Genomic DNA, 15,586 nt, shown 5'->3' with positions numbered 1-15,586 from the left:
TTCTCATCAAGTCCATTCAGCAAAATAATCACATAGTGAAGAAGCTCATTGTAATCTGACCATTGATCTGTCAGGGCTCTTATGACAGATCATACTGTTGATGACTTGGTTATTTTATACCAAATATGAAATAATAATAAGAGGTCGTATGCCATCTCAGGAACTTTGCCACCTAAATATATGTGTGTGTGTGCGTGTGTGTGCGCGCGCGTGTGTGTGTGTATGATTTTGTATTGCCTTTAGCCATATTTGGACATATTATCATAGCAATAATAAACATTTTGCTTGTATTCCTATTTTATATTATCTGAACCCTCACCCTTGCCCTGGACAGTTTAATAATGCAAAGATATCGTCTAATATAGTATCCTTTAATTTCCTTCTTGCTTACTCAGATACCCTCCCCCAAACGTTAATAATTTCTCTATTGCCATGCAATTTATCACTACACTTGATGAGATTAAAGTCACTAGGATACCCTTAGGCCTTATGGCTATTAACATATATTTACAGTATCTAATGCCTTGGAACTAATACTTCCCCCAGAATAACTTACATAATGTTTTCATGAAATATTAAATACAAATTATCATCAATCAGCAGATGACAAGACTTGTAATGAAATTTTAAGGGATTTATATACAGTCATGGAGTTATATCTCCAGAATTATATATATATATTTAAGATTATTAAAGGTTAATTAAACGGCTACGAGAGGACCGCGTTACTCTACCATCAGTTTTTAATTCTTCCTAGTGTTTATACATATATGTAGATTTGCTTGAATAAATTCTAGATACATTAAATGAAGCTTATTGAACTCTGATTCTATTTTATTATATTCCCATATATTCATAAATATATCCAATCATGATGAATGATGGCACTTCTCAAATGAGATTCACTTTTCTAAGTATCCATTTATGCCTTGGATGTTTATGGAGTGCCCTGTCCTAGGGCAGCCTTAGCCCCACCAGATCTGGAGGACTGAGTGCTGTAACAGAGGAAACAGACACTTAAGCAGATAAATATGCGATGATATGGAGGTGTTAGGATATAAAATGTGCTGAAGAAAGCATAGAAGCAACTCAAATTTAATGTAGATATGAACTAGGTAATCCCTGTATAAATCTTACGGAAGGAATTATCTAGAAAAAGATGGGAGGATCAGAGTTTATCGAACTGTTAAGAATATGGCAAGATTGGTTTATCATGAGAGGAGGGTTTTGAGTAAAAAGAAATTGTCGATTATCAAAAATAAAAAGCAGTGGGAGATATCCGTGTGTTTAATTTATGCCTTTACTATCCCCATGCTAATGATAACATGTAACTGAGTCACAGAGGAGCGTGTAAAGAATATTTTAACTTGCAAAACTCAGTGTAAAAACAGTAGGTGGACAGGAAACACTTGTTGATTTAATTTATCTCAAGTATCAGCAGCCTGTTTTAGATGTATATTTTGTGTTGTATATCTGGTAATGTTTCTTATGAGAGTAGGTTTTCTCCACTGAATTTTCTAATAATCAAATTCTAGCCAAGCTAACACATCAGCACATCAAGACATTCAGACAGAGTTACAAGATACATCTTGGTGTTCGCCTTTGGATCACATATCTTACAGATAACTATTATAATTGATTTAGAGGAAAGCACACTGTTTCAGGTATTTCCTGAAATACTTGAATAGGCAGGTAATAAATGCCTGCCAAATGATAAGCTTCCTGGTGGCAGGAACCCTTTCTGTTGTGATGTTTACTGTATCGTAAATGCCTTAGGAACTTAATATATGTTTGTTGACTGTCACCCATGCCGACCATAATGCTGTAATTCCTGCAAAAAGTCATCGTCTACAGACTGGGATCTCAAAATGGAAATTTAAATTGAAATATGTTGGGTCTCATTGAAAACTATTGCCCTTGATTGCTTTTACTTTGATGTTAAGGCATAACATTGGTTTATTTCACTTGACACAAGCATCAAGAAGATAATTGAAGTGGATAATTGTCAAAACGTGTTTATTGATCCTAGAGAGGGAAGAGCATCACAGAAATAAGTGCTTTTCCATTAAACATGTTGCTTTGTTAAAATTTCTAAACCATTGCAGCCCAAACATTTTAAATGTTTACTTCAGATATTATTACAATCATTTTTGACTCTTTACTGCAAAGAATAATGAATGTAGTTTTACTTTTTTAGCTAACATAACATTTTTATTTCTTTCAGAAGTCTAAACGTGTGGGTCGGAGACATTACTGTCTGGGAAGTACTGTGCTCAATGGCCTAGAGATTACTAATTAATTTAGGTTTATATGTTGGGATTTTTTCTTTCTAATACAATTAATCTCTTTCTTCTCTTGGAGTTCCAAACACTATTAGTTATATAAATAACTTGCTTGCATCATTTATTGCAACTTTTGAATTTATATTTGTCCCTCTCTAACAAAATATTTACATATTTTAACATTTTTACCAAATTTACTCACTCCTAATACTGTGTTCACAAAGCATTGTCTTCTTCTCTTTATCCTGTTATATTAAAGAATAGTAGAATTTTTATTAACTGTCTCTATTTGTGTTTATTACTTTAGCTCTTAATAAAATTACAGTTACAATGGATACGTAAATAAGAATGAGGTAATATTTTCTGTAGGCAGAAAATATGTATTAGAATCATAAAGAACCAAAGAAAATTTTGAGAAGGCGATAAAATGATTTTACCTGGAATGATTTTCTATTTCTTTGATTTTAGAGATGACATAGCTTGGAAGTACACAGTATTGGGAAAATGTGGTATTCTTACTAAGGGAATTATATAGCATTTGCAATTATCTAAACTTTATCTCTGGGTACCTTTTAGGATATGGACTTCTCCATGATAATCTTAAGGTACTTTTGGAATTGGAATTCCAAATATAGGTTACTTAAGAGGGGCAACTGTTTAATACTATATTTTTGAAGATAGTTCGGGGTATAAATAGTTATTTATTTTTGAAGGTAGTTTGGGGTGTAAATATTTATTTGTCATTCTACCTCAGGTGGAACATCCTCAGAGATCTAAAAAGGCTGTATGGCATAAACTACTCTCCAAGCAGAGGAAAAGAGCTGTTGTCGCCTGCTTCCGGATGGCCCCCTTATATAATCTGCCAAGGTCAGAATTATTTTACTTTTTATAATAGATCAATGTTATTTTTTCCTAGTAAGTGACAGGTGTTTAGAATCTACCTTAATAGGGGTACAATAGTCCAAGAGAAGGATGGAAAAGCTTTATTGATTCTTCTACCTAAAACTTGACTAATTTTGTTGGATATTTTCAGAGAACTGTGGTCTATAATGTAATTACTAAATGATGCTTACTGAGGAATATCTGCTCACATATGTGAGGCAAGAGAGAGTCATTGGGAGATCATTCTTTGGCCTGGATTTGAATCAGACCATGATTTCAATCATTCTTTGGCATCAGACTTGTCTTGGTTTGAATTCTGACCTCCCAACTTCTCTGACCCATGACATTGGTCAAGTTATTTACTGACTTTCTTTACAATTTTCTCATCTGTATCATAATGGGATCAGCCTCATAGAGTTGTTCAGATTATTTAATGGGTTGATGTATACAGAGTGCTTAGAAGTGAGATAATAAGTTCATATCATGATAAATGTTAGTCATTATTATTATTTTTGTAATTATTAGCATTTGGGGAAAAGAAGTGACTTATTGGGAATAACGTAAAAAGATTTGACAGGCCCATCAACCTTCTCTTAGACATAGAGCAGACATACTTAATAGAGAAGTAGCCTGGTACATTCAAGTCTGACTGAGGTGGTCCAGGGTACCATTTCAGCCACCTTATAGTCCTCCTGAGAAACTATGCTCTTTCCCACTCTGAACTTTATACAAATTGCATCATTTCTATGTCCTGTAAACAGGACTCAGCTCAGCTACATCTCTTTTGTGGAACATCTCTGACCAAGCCATGCCCTTCTACTCCTTGCACATCATACCACTTTCCTACAGTATTAAGGCTACCTGTCTCTTTGATTCAGACTTTGAGATTCCGTACTAGTTTTGTTCCATTTTCTTAGCACCTAGAACAGTGAATTGTACATTGACATTCAGTAAGAGTTTGAGTGAATGTGTAAGGCAAAGAAAAAAAAAGAAACAGAAGCAAAGCAAACAGATGAAACATCATACTTTTCCCTTTTGCTGAGACAGTTGTATTTCTTGCTATCATGTCACACTCACTGGGTCTAAAATGTATTAGCATCCTCCTCAAATGTGCTACTTCTCAATTCTCTGACTCAATTATGCTGTCACCTTTTGATCAATAGAATATTAACCTTGATATCTAGAACCAGAAATACCATTTGACCCAGCAATCCTATTACTGGGTATATACCCAAAGGATTACAAATCATTCTACTATAAAGACACATGCACATGTATGTTAATTGCAGCACTGTTCACAATAGTAAAGACTTGGAACCAACCCAAATGCCCATCAATGATAGACTGGATAAAGAAAATGTGGCACATATACACCATGGAATACTATGCAGCCATAAAAAAAGAATGAGTTCTTGTCCCTTGCAGGGACATGGTTAAAGCTGGAAACCATCATTCTCAGCAAACTAACACAGGAATAGAAAATAAAATACCACATGTTGTCACTCATAAGTGGGAGTTGAACAGTGAGAACACATGGATACAGGGAGGGGAACATCACACACTGGGGCCTGTCGGGGGGTGGGGGGCAATGGGAGGGAGAGTATTAAGACAAATACCTAATGCATGTGGGGCTTAAAACCTAGAAGATGGGTTTGATAGGTGCAGCCAAACCACCATGGCACATGTATACCTATGTAACAAACCTGCACGTTCTGTACATGTATCCCAGAACTTAATGAAAGAAAAAAAAAAAAAGAATATTAACTTTGAATTCACATTATCATTTCTTTTTAGTTACTCCTATACTGTCGTTGCCCAGATTTCATCAGTTTCCCTTTGAACTACTTCACATTCCCATCCTTCCCTCCATCACCACCTCTTCAAGTCACTTGTTCCTTGACTCATATCAAGTTGATGGCAGTGGTTTCTGAGTTAGTTTCTGTGATGTCATAGAGTTCTTCCGTCTTCTCCAAAATGTCATTTTCAAAACGGTATCGTTTATTCCAATGGTTCCCCAACCTGGTGCTTTTAAGAAATACACGTAAACTCATTTAAAAAGTATTCAGGCCTCAACTTATTAATTAGAATTTCAATGAGAGCCCAGCATGTGCTACTTAAAAGCTACACAGGTGACTCTAATAAACCAAAAAGGCTGAGTCCGTGCTTTGGCATGCCTCTCTCACGTACAAGAATGTCTGATGATTTCCAGCAGTTCTGGCTGCATTGGCAGTTACCCTCTCTGGTTTTCAAGGCCCTTCACAAACCTATCTAACCGTTAGGTCTCATGAGCCCTTAACCCAGTTTGCTATCATAAAACTCAGCTTTCCTCTCTCCTGCAATGGCACCATCTCTCGTTCTCTCATATCTGTTGTTGTTTTATGATGCTCCCTTCATGACATTCTTTTATCCTTTCTTACATTGACATCTTATCCACATCTCTTACTACATCATGAATTTCACTGATTCTTCTCGTCTTCACTGGTCTTTTTTCATAGGCGGCCATTTATGATCAGTAGTGCAGGGTTTAATCTTTGAATATGTACTCCCATAAAGTTCACTCAATAGCTTTTGTTTTGGAATCCTCAGGGCCATCCATTTGTTTTTAATGTTTGCTTAAACAGAGACTAACTTCTCTATTGATACTGATTACATTGCTTATTGAGAGACATGTTGTATAACAATAGTCATCATTTAATGAACATCTAACGGATGTGATTTACATCGTTTATCTCATTGTAAGGCTTACAAAACTGAAATGTGGTTGGAGTTATCCTACTTTTATAAAGGAATAAACTGAAATTTGGGAAAGTTGAATCACTTGACCAACGTTACAGAGCTTGGAAATGACTGAGCCGGGATTTAAATGCGAGTCACCGTGTGCTCTAAGACACCTTGCTCTGTTTGCTGCAAGAAGCATTGTCTTTCAGGAGGAAAATCAAGAATAGGGAATTTATTTTTATTTTACAATTTTAGTGCACAGATAATCTAGTAGTAAAGCACTACTCGATACAATTTCAACTTATTTTCTAAACTCCCCTTTTTCTGAAATTGTGCTTACCTTTTAGGCATCGGGCTGTCAATCTCTTTCTTCAAGGATATGAAAAGTCTTGGATTGAAACAGAAGAACATTACTTTGAAGATAAACTGATAGAAGATTTAGCAGTATGTTTTTAAAGGGGTTCTGAGAGGAAAGAGGGTCTGGGCTTGGTGCAGCAATGTTGGTGTGAGCAGTCATTATATAACATTGAAGGAAAAAAATATCATGACAGTATATGGGCATTAGGAAACTTGTAAATCTTAATTGTTGCTGCATTCAATGCTTATGGGAAACTATGCTCTTGTCATTTCCAAGAGATCTCATCAACATCAAGGGGTTGAGAATTTAAAATGAATAATATAAGTGTATTATTAATTAAACCTGATTTACTCATTCTTTTAAATTCCTTCTCAAAGCACCTATAAACACCTGAGAACCAGGATAAACTATAAAAGACTGAACTGTAAAGAAGTTATCCACCAAAATTAAGTAGAAGGTGAACAAAAAGTTGCTGGTTTTTAAAAATCAACAGGGCAGAGAATGATAGACTGAACGCAGGACAGGTGGAAGGCGTGGTAAATGTGGAACATGAGAAATAGAATTTTCACCCGACCGTGCTGATAAAGAGCTTGTGTACTGAGAGTTCAGCACAGAACAGCAGTCAGTATCATCTGTTCTAAGTGATGGACCCATTTAAATATCTGACAAAAGCCATCTTCTCAAGAAAATTTACAAGCCATCTCAAAATTTGGCAGACTAGTCAGAGGCTTCATGATTCTCAAGAGTAAAGACATCTTGTCTAAAAGCTATTTTTAAACTTACAGATTATTAGGGAATAGAATGGATAAACTAATCTAATTCTTAAAAGCCTAATCTTGATTGTCCCTATATTTTAAAATGAGTTTTATCTGTCTTTAGAGTAAAAAATATGTAGACTATTGGATATCTTGTGGAAATCTGCCTCATATCCACATTAAGGCTTAATTACAGGAAAGAACACCATTCATGTAGAGAGAAAATCAGTTTCTATGGGTAAGTCAGTGGAGATATAAAACTCAACAAAAAGTTGGATGTAATTGAATTCTACTGCCAATAAAAATGCTTAATAATTTTCCTCACTATTAAAGTTCTATCTGACAGTAAAATTTTTTTTTAAGTTTTAAAAGTAACTTCTGAAAATAAGGAAAAAAGTATAAGTGGTTCAAGCATTAACTCATTTAGTATTATTTACCTATCATGCTGTGTGTAAGCAAAGAAAATGTTTCACTTTATAAGCAATTTGCACTGCTATGGGAACTAAATTTTCACACTTGGGGTGACTCTTAGGATTTTATTGCAAATATTTGTAAATCGAGCCCTCCCTAAAGCTGAAATCCATGTAGCAAATACACTTTGAGTTATGAAAATGCTTATAAGAATAGAATTTAGTATTTTTAAATGCTATAAGTTATCCTTGCTCATATTATTTTTTGGTCAAATTATTAAATATCTCTGTTTCAAGCTGTATAATTTTGCAATGATACTGTAACAGATATCTAGCATATTATATTACATTTATATATGTTTAGTATATATATTACATATTTACATTTACCTGCAACACATATACATACATGCTTTTATATACACATACACACATATATACATATATAGCGTGTATAATGCATATAAAATACACACACATGCTCACACACAAACACACACACACCCCCACAACAGGGAAGGAGGAGTGTTTGCATTCCTTTTGTTCTTCATTCCTGGCCTTCACATTGCTTTTGGATTTGAGTGAACATTGTTTTTTAAATGTGACATTTTATAAATTTGACTTTTTTGCAGAAACCTGGGGCTGACCCTCCAGAAGAAGATGAAGGCACTAAGAGAGTTGATCCTCTACATCAGCTGATCCTTCTGTTTAGTCGGACAGCTTTAACAGAGAAATGGTATGGTTGGAAGGGTTCCTATGAGACATAGGAGGAACAAATAAAGAAACCTGTATCTGAGTATTCTGTGCCACGTGTTTATGTTTTAAGTTCATCTTGATGTTGTTAGGAGAGAGACTTGTTCAAAGATAACAACCAGCCTGGCATGTACCTAGGGATGGACACTCATTCAATTGTAGGCTTTAGCAACTACCTACTAGCTCTAGTTTTTCTTAACAACTTTGTAATTAATGATGTAGTTGATTCTGATTCTTCTTATGAAATGGTTTTTCTCCTTATCACAAACAGCCTTTATAAATAAAACAAAAGAACCAAAGCAAATTCCAGTGCCACAAGTATATGGAGACCGATGGTGACCCCAAAATTTTCTGGGTAGTGTCTCCATTGTGCAGTGGGTCTTAGGAAACCTCTAGAGGCTAAGTGAGCCATCACCTCAACTTGGAGGTATCTCTGAGATCTATTTCCAGGGCATTGCCCATTTTTCTTGTCTTCTGCAGCCTTAGTCATATGAATTCACCAACGCCACAAAGGGCAAACCTCTATGAAGTTACATAAGAAATGCACTGGTTAGCCTGATCGTCAAAATGTGCTCAGTTATCTGTCATTATGGAGGGCAACGCATACATTGGCTGTGCAGATGGGACATAGCAGAGGCTAGAGGACCTTTATCTGCTGCCCTGCAATGGGAAAGAAAGCCAGTTTTGCCCCAGGCCTTTCCCATTCTCTGTAGAATTTGGGATGTAATTTAATTATAAACTCATATCCACATGAATCTCTCAGAAGAGTTCATTTGACCTCTTTGCATGCCATAATAATGTACATTTCTCCCTCTTAGCTAATGTGATCCATCCTTTCTCTCACTATTTCTCTCTCTTATTATTTCCTAACTAACAAAATCATCTCATTCCTAAGCATAGAACAACTCTCTGTCTGGCATTGTCAGGTAATGAGGTATTTCTCATAAGTGAATTTTTCTCATGGCTGAAGTTTAAAACTGCTGAAATAACTTTGCAAATTTTAGGCATATTTATACTTTTCTTCACGTAGTCGTGGTTTCCATGCGTCTCAAAAAAGAAGATAATAAATGTATTTTAACCTTTCTTAATTTTAAGGAATCGTTGTTATGGCCATCTTGTTTTTTAATTGTCACATCGTAATTTGGGGAATCTTTCCATCAAATGTCAAATTTGACTTCTGTCAAAAGCCCCCGCCTCATTTAAGTTTGCTTGTTTCAAGTTTTGTAGTCTGAAGAAAATTAAAATTATTACATTTGTTTGTAAACCAAAAAACAGTTAATATTTTGTGAAAATTGAAGGCCCTTCTGTAAGGTAAGATGGGACAGCTATTTAGGATCCCCGGGATCTTTGCTTTCTGATTTCAGGATATATCTGAATATCCTAATATTGTCTAAGTTTTGTGTTCATTTAATTTTAAAAAAGGATACTTGTTAGAAAAAGAACAAAGGTTATTTTGTACAGTGATGATATGTTTGCATGTGCCTAGCCTTCTGCCTAAACACTGATGTTTTCTTCTTGTTTTCCCCAGCAAACTGGAGGAAGATTTTTTATATATGGCCTATGCAGATATTATGGCAAAGGTAAATAAATATCCTTCCTGATTTTCATGTTTAATTTTAATAAAGGGAAATAACTTTCATCTGAAAAGGATAACAATCTGTGTATTTGATTAATTTCAACTTTTTGTTTGTAGCATGAATCTCTGTTCTAAATTCCTTGGCAGGTCATCGTTGTTTCCTACTTAAACATTTTATTTATGAGGAGCCATAACTTTTTCTAAACATTCATTCATTCAACAAATATTTGCTGGACATTAACATATTGGAGATAACATGTGAAGAAGAAAGAAGGGCACACACTACACCTTCGTGGAGGTTTTTGTCTGATGGGGAAGATAACATTTAAGCAAATGGTTGTAGAAAAACCCTGATGAATTTAATGGTAGAGAAATGTATCAGTCCATTTTTACACTGCTATAAAGAATTACCTGAGACTAGATAATCTATAAAGGAAACAAGTTGAATTAACTCACAGTTCCACATGGCTGGGGAGCTCTTAGGAACTTACAATCATGGCGAAGGCAGAGGGAAAGTAAGTACATCTTACGTGGCGGCAGGAGAGAGAGAGAATGAGGGGGGGACTTTTAAACACTTTTAAACCATCAGATCATGTGAGAACTCACTCACTATCAAGAGAACAGCTTGAAGGAAACTGTCCTCATGATCCAATCACCTCCCACCATGTCCTTCCCTTGACACATGGGGATTACAATTCGAGATAAGATTTGGGTGGGGATACAGAGCCAAACCATATCAAGAAATTCTTCGGAGTATTGGAAACAGGTCCCATGGCATAGCAGTGAGGTCTGCTTAAGGAAGTCTTTGGCTGTTGAACCATGAGTTGACCATGCAAAATAGCACAGCTTCATATTAACTGAGTGTTTATGTCATTTACTCCTCTTGACAAGTAGATAAAAGTGGAGTCAGGGTTTTGCTGAGACTTCTCACTTGGGTACCATGTACCGAGATGGCAGCACCAGAATAATTACAGGCCTAGAGCGAAGAGAGAAGAAGGCGACAAAATAAATTGTGAATGTGTTAAAGATGCCTGTGAGACATCTCAGTGGAGATGCCAAACATGCAATTAGACATCCACATCTGACATTCAGTATCTCAGGTAAGGCTTATAAATATAGACTTGGGATTTATCAGCATTAGAAGCCGTAGGAGTAGATGATCATACCCAGGAAGAGATGATAGCATGAAGAGACGAGGAGGCCTAGGACCCAGCCTATAAGGACACAGAACATTTAAAGATGGTTAGAAGGAAAGGAGCTCATAAAAAAGTCAGAGAGAACCTTAAGTGTGAGTTAACATAGGAGCTAGGAGCTATAGGACTGAGTGTGTGGTCACCAAAATCATATTCTGCTGTGAGGTTGAGCAAGGTAAGGATTGAAAATCTCCAGATTTATTTCATGTATTTCACATGAGCAGAGTAAGAACAGCTTCTGAGGATTGTGGAGAGGGGCCCTGGAGTGGGGACGTGCTGTAGTGTGGGAAAGTTAGTGATTCAGATATGAACAGAAATAGTATAGTTGTTTCTTCATTGCAAAGATTGAGAGAGAAGAGACAGATATAAGATGATAAATATCTAGATGGAATTGTGAGGTTGAAGGGGATTATTTTTGTTTGTTTGCCATTTGTTTGCTTGTTTTTAAAGAGAGAGCAATCTAAGCACACATATATTCTGCTGAGGAGCGAACAGAATAGGAAAGGGAATCATTTGTGAAGTGAGGTCTGGAGTCCATGAGACCTGCTAGAGAAGACAGGTTACAGGACATGAGAGAAAAGCCATGGCTTTCTAATTTATTTTACACTCTAACCTACAGTAAGAAATACACTTACGCGGTACAGTCATCTCTCAGCATTCATGGGGGATTGGTCCCAGGACACCCAGTGGGATATCAAAATCCAAGGATGCTCAAGTCTCTGACTAATGGCATAGTATTTGCATGTAACCTACACACATCCTTCTGTATACTTAGATCATCTCTAGATTACATATAATAACTAATATAATGTAAATGCCATGTCAGTAGTTCAACTCTATCATATTGTTATGCAATAATGACAAGAAAAATATCTGTACATGTTCAGTACAGACACAATCACCCATTTTACTTTCTCCAAATATTTTCTATCCACAGTTGGTTGACTCCATGGATTCAGAACCCATGGAGGGCCAACTGTATGTTTATAGAAACATAAAACTGTATGTTTAAAGTAACATAAAAATATACACCATGAAAGAAAAGTTTCATGAAATTTTACTCTTCCTATGAGTAATGTAGTCTGAAATTTTCCATTCTATTTAAACAAAGAGTTGTTTTTATTTTTTCATGAATCACTAAATTGTTTTTATGTCTGAATGATGAGCTGAAACACCTAGTTCAATAAACACTGGGTTAAAAGATAAAAGGATAGGACTGGGCACAGTGGTTCGCGTCTGTAATCCCAACACTTTGGGAGGCCGAGACAGGTGGATCATTTGAGATCAGGAGTTTGAGAGCAGCCTGGCCAACACTGTGAAACCTCGTCTCTACTAAAAATACAAAAATTAGCCTGGCATGGTGGTGCATGCCTGTAATCCCGGCTCCTCAGGAGGCTGAGGCAGGAGAATTGCTTGAACCTGGGAGGCAGAAGGTTGCAGTGAGCCGAGACTGCACCACTGCACGCCAGCCTGGGCGATGAGGTGAGAGTCCGTCTCAAAAAAAAAAAAAGATAAAGAGATAAAAGATACAAAGGATAAAAGATACAAAGGGAAGAAGGGAAGGCTGCCAGGATAATGGGAGGTTGGAAATGTTTCCTTTTACGGTCATTTGCTCTCTCTCTCTGAAGACAAAAGTACAGTCATCCGCTGACACCGAAGTGTTTGGTAGAGTCTATAGAGGAAGACTGGAGGAGAGAGAGAAGCACTGAAAGACACATCGTGGCAATTGACATGGCACATGGGCTAGAAATCAAAATAGGACTCGCAGACTGTGTAGGAAGCCCGGTTTATTTTAGGCTGTTGTCTATGAATTTGAAGCAGTCATGCTCCCCCTGGCTGTGTGAGGACAACTAGCAATTCTCAGAACCAAATGCAAATTCTGAGAAGCCAGGAAGTTAGATTCATCAAGGGTGCAGATTTCTGCCAGAGTCTAGTTGAGAACAGCAGATCAAAGCGGGTTTGTATATTGCTAGGAGGTGGCTTGTTAGGAAATGAAGAAAGAGGGAGGCGAGAAAGGGTTGTAGAGCAGCCCCAGGCCTGGGTGTTCTCTGCAGCTGAAGAATCGAAGTGGGCTGAACAGGTAGAAGCTCCTGGTTTGAGAATACGTAGAAGCTCTTGGTTTGAGAATAGGTTGTTTCTGTTAGAGTTCTTCCTTGCGAGTGAAATTGAATTTGCCTCCATATTTATTTTGTTGGATCCTGAAGCTAAATCTAGTTTCTTTTGATAGATGGTCAAAAATTTGAGGAGGGCTATCTTGTTGACTCTTTACCTCAAGATTTTCCCCTTCATAATTAACTAATCATATTCCTTTTATTGTTTAATGTAACTCGGGATGTCCAGCTTGCACCACTCAGTTTGTTACACTCTGCACGTTCTCCATTATATTCAAATATGCCACCCAGAAGTTAATCAAACACGGTATTCCAGTTATGACCTTACCTGTGTAGTGTGTATGGGGACTGTACGCTCACTTACTCTGCCTTAGGATCTTATACATTGGCCATCAATGGCAAGAATGCATTAAATTTTTAGCCAGATCACATCAGCTACCCTGTATTGGACTGTTGATTTTTAATTTTTTAATTAAGTATATGTCATCATTTCTCTAATTCAAGTCAGACCATTTCCCCAAGCTGAAATCTTTTTAACATTTGGTTCTGTCACCCGCTGTTACCTCTTTCCATTTATATTAACCACAAACTTAATAAGTATGAGTGAGTTCTCTGTTTATCTAAGTTTTTGGTAAGCAGCTGATATTTTTATACCCTTTCCCAAACTGGTTAACCTACCTTATTTTTAATTCATCTAAACATACTTTTATAAAACTCATATTTCTCATCTCCTTTCATGAGATACTTAAAGAAATCAAGATGTTACTGTGACTGCTTAAAGTTGAATTCTAACTTTGGTAAAACTGCCAAAGATGGATGAGTTTTCCTCAATTATTTGCTTGATAACCGTTTTAGACTATTATTGATTACTAATATCAAACTTCCTAGCAGGTGGTTTTTGGAAGCTATCTTTTCTCATTTTAAAAATTAGCATCCCAGTTTTCTGGAACTTTCTCTTGGTCTTCATGGTTTCTCAGTTTACCAACAGTCATTCTGCATCCATGGATGTTACTTTTGCTTTGAGTCTTGAAACTTGAGACTTGCACTCACTTTAAGAGACTCTTGTATGTATCTTCCTCCACCACTGCAGTTCCCTTGGAAAGCATCATATATATCTTACTTAGGTTTTTGTTTTTCAGGTTTCATTGCTTTTTAAGCTTAGGAACACAGAGTTGGGTTAATCATAACTCTGGATTCATGATACACACTCATTGTTCGTCCACTAGTGTCTACTTTTTTAAAAGTTACTTAGTCATTTCTAATAATGTAGTAACTACCCGTATACCCACCCCCGACAAGAAACAACCTAGAGAATTTACATGTTATCCTACAGACTTCTCATTAACCCATACCCTGTCTCCCCACACAAAGAAACCATCATTCTAAACCTTGTGCTCAAGATGCCCTTGCTTTTCTTTTCATATAGTTTTCATTTATTTATATATACATAGATACATTTTCATATATATATATATAATTTAAATTGTTACTGACTTTTAAAAGGGTAGTATGCTGTGTATAATCTTTTGGACTCTACTTCTTGGATTAATAGTGTTTCCTAAGATTCCTCCATACTTTTGTGTGCTGTTGGAGTTCGTTTGTTTTTATTGTTTTTATTGGGCAGATATACCAGAGCTTATCCATTTACCTTTTTTGTTGATAGACTTTTGTATTGCCTCTATGTTTTTGCTAATGCGAACAGGGATTGAATGCCTATTCTTATCCATTTCACCTGTTTTGCAAGAGCTACAGAGTGTACACATTTTCAAGTAAAGGAACAAATGTCATACTGTTTTCCAAAGTTATTGCATCAATGGACATTCTTAACAACAGTTAAGAGAGATTCTGATGATCCACACCCCCTCCAATATTTGATATATGACTTACTGACTTTTGTCAACCAAATGGATATGAAATGGTATTTTGCTGGAGTCATGATTTTCATTTCTCTTGGCTAGGTACTTTTCTGTATTCCAAAAATCACTTCTTTCTGAAACAAAAGAGCTGACGAGTGGTTCTGCACGTCCTCTCTATTATGATGAGTATAGCATCTGCTCTAAATCATGTACTTACTGCTCTTTGTTGACCATACTTTGGCGATAATTTGAAAAATCATTTTACATCTTTGTATTTTTCAAGCCACACTTCATTCTAAATTCCATTCCCCTACTCCTATCATATATACCTCCTCTTTAAAAAGTCCTATGGAGAACTTCAGTGCATCCCATCTGTTTGCTGTTGCCACCCCTTTTTGTCTGCATCATGCCTACCCTGCTTAATTCCTTAGAATGTCTCTTTACTAGCTGTCATCCCTCTTGGGCTATTTGAAGCTGCTTCACCCTAGTGGTGGTTTTACCAATTTGAATCGGTAACAGTGTGGAGGAAGATACCTGCAATGATATCATAAACACTCAACAATGTTGCTACTGTTTTGAGTTTTCAGCTACTTTTTTGAGTTTCCCTTTCCTCCTAGTTCTACTCCTTCTCTGACTAACTTTTTAAAAATATTTAAGATACACGTTGTTATGCCCAGCGTTCCATTCTTTCT

General features: G+C 36.3%; 1 protein-coding gene across 9 annotated transcripts in view; it reads left to right on the top strand.

The window, feature by feature from the left end:
* Nucleotides 1-15,586, top strand: part of RYR2 (ryanodine receptor 2) — a 787,495-nt gene that overhangs the window by 678,979 nt on the left and 92,930 nt on the right. For 6 of the 9 annotated variants that reach the window (XM_065543167.2, XM_065543147.2, XM_074038447.1 and 3 more), the window contains 4 exons: nt 3,037-3,149; nt 6,230-6,326; nt 8,038-8,141; nt 9,687-9,738. In XM_065543167.2, coding sequence (XP_065399239.1) covers nt 3,037-3,149; nt 6,230-6,326; nt 8,038-8,141; nt 9,687-9,738 — 366 coding nt within the window. Of the gene's footprint in view, nt 1-2,224; nt 2,262-3,036; nt 3,150-6,229; nt 6,327-8,037; nt 8,142-9,686; nt 9,739-15,586 lie in introns of all 9 variants that reach the window. The other 3 variants (XM_065543107.2, XM_065543095.2, XM_065543086.2) reach the window with 1 other exon arrangement.

The sequence above is a fragment of the Macaca fascicularis genome, chromosome 1 (genome assembly GCF_037993035.2).
Source record: "Macaca fascicularis isolate 582-1 chromosome 1, T2T-MFA8v1.1".
Taxonomy (NCBI): domain Eukaryota; kingdom Metazoa; phylum Chordata; class Mammalia; order Primates; family Cercopithecidae; genus Macaca; species Macaca fascicularis.
This window is presented reverse-complemented; position numbering and strand designations above follow the sequence as displayed.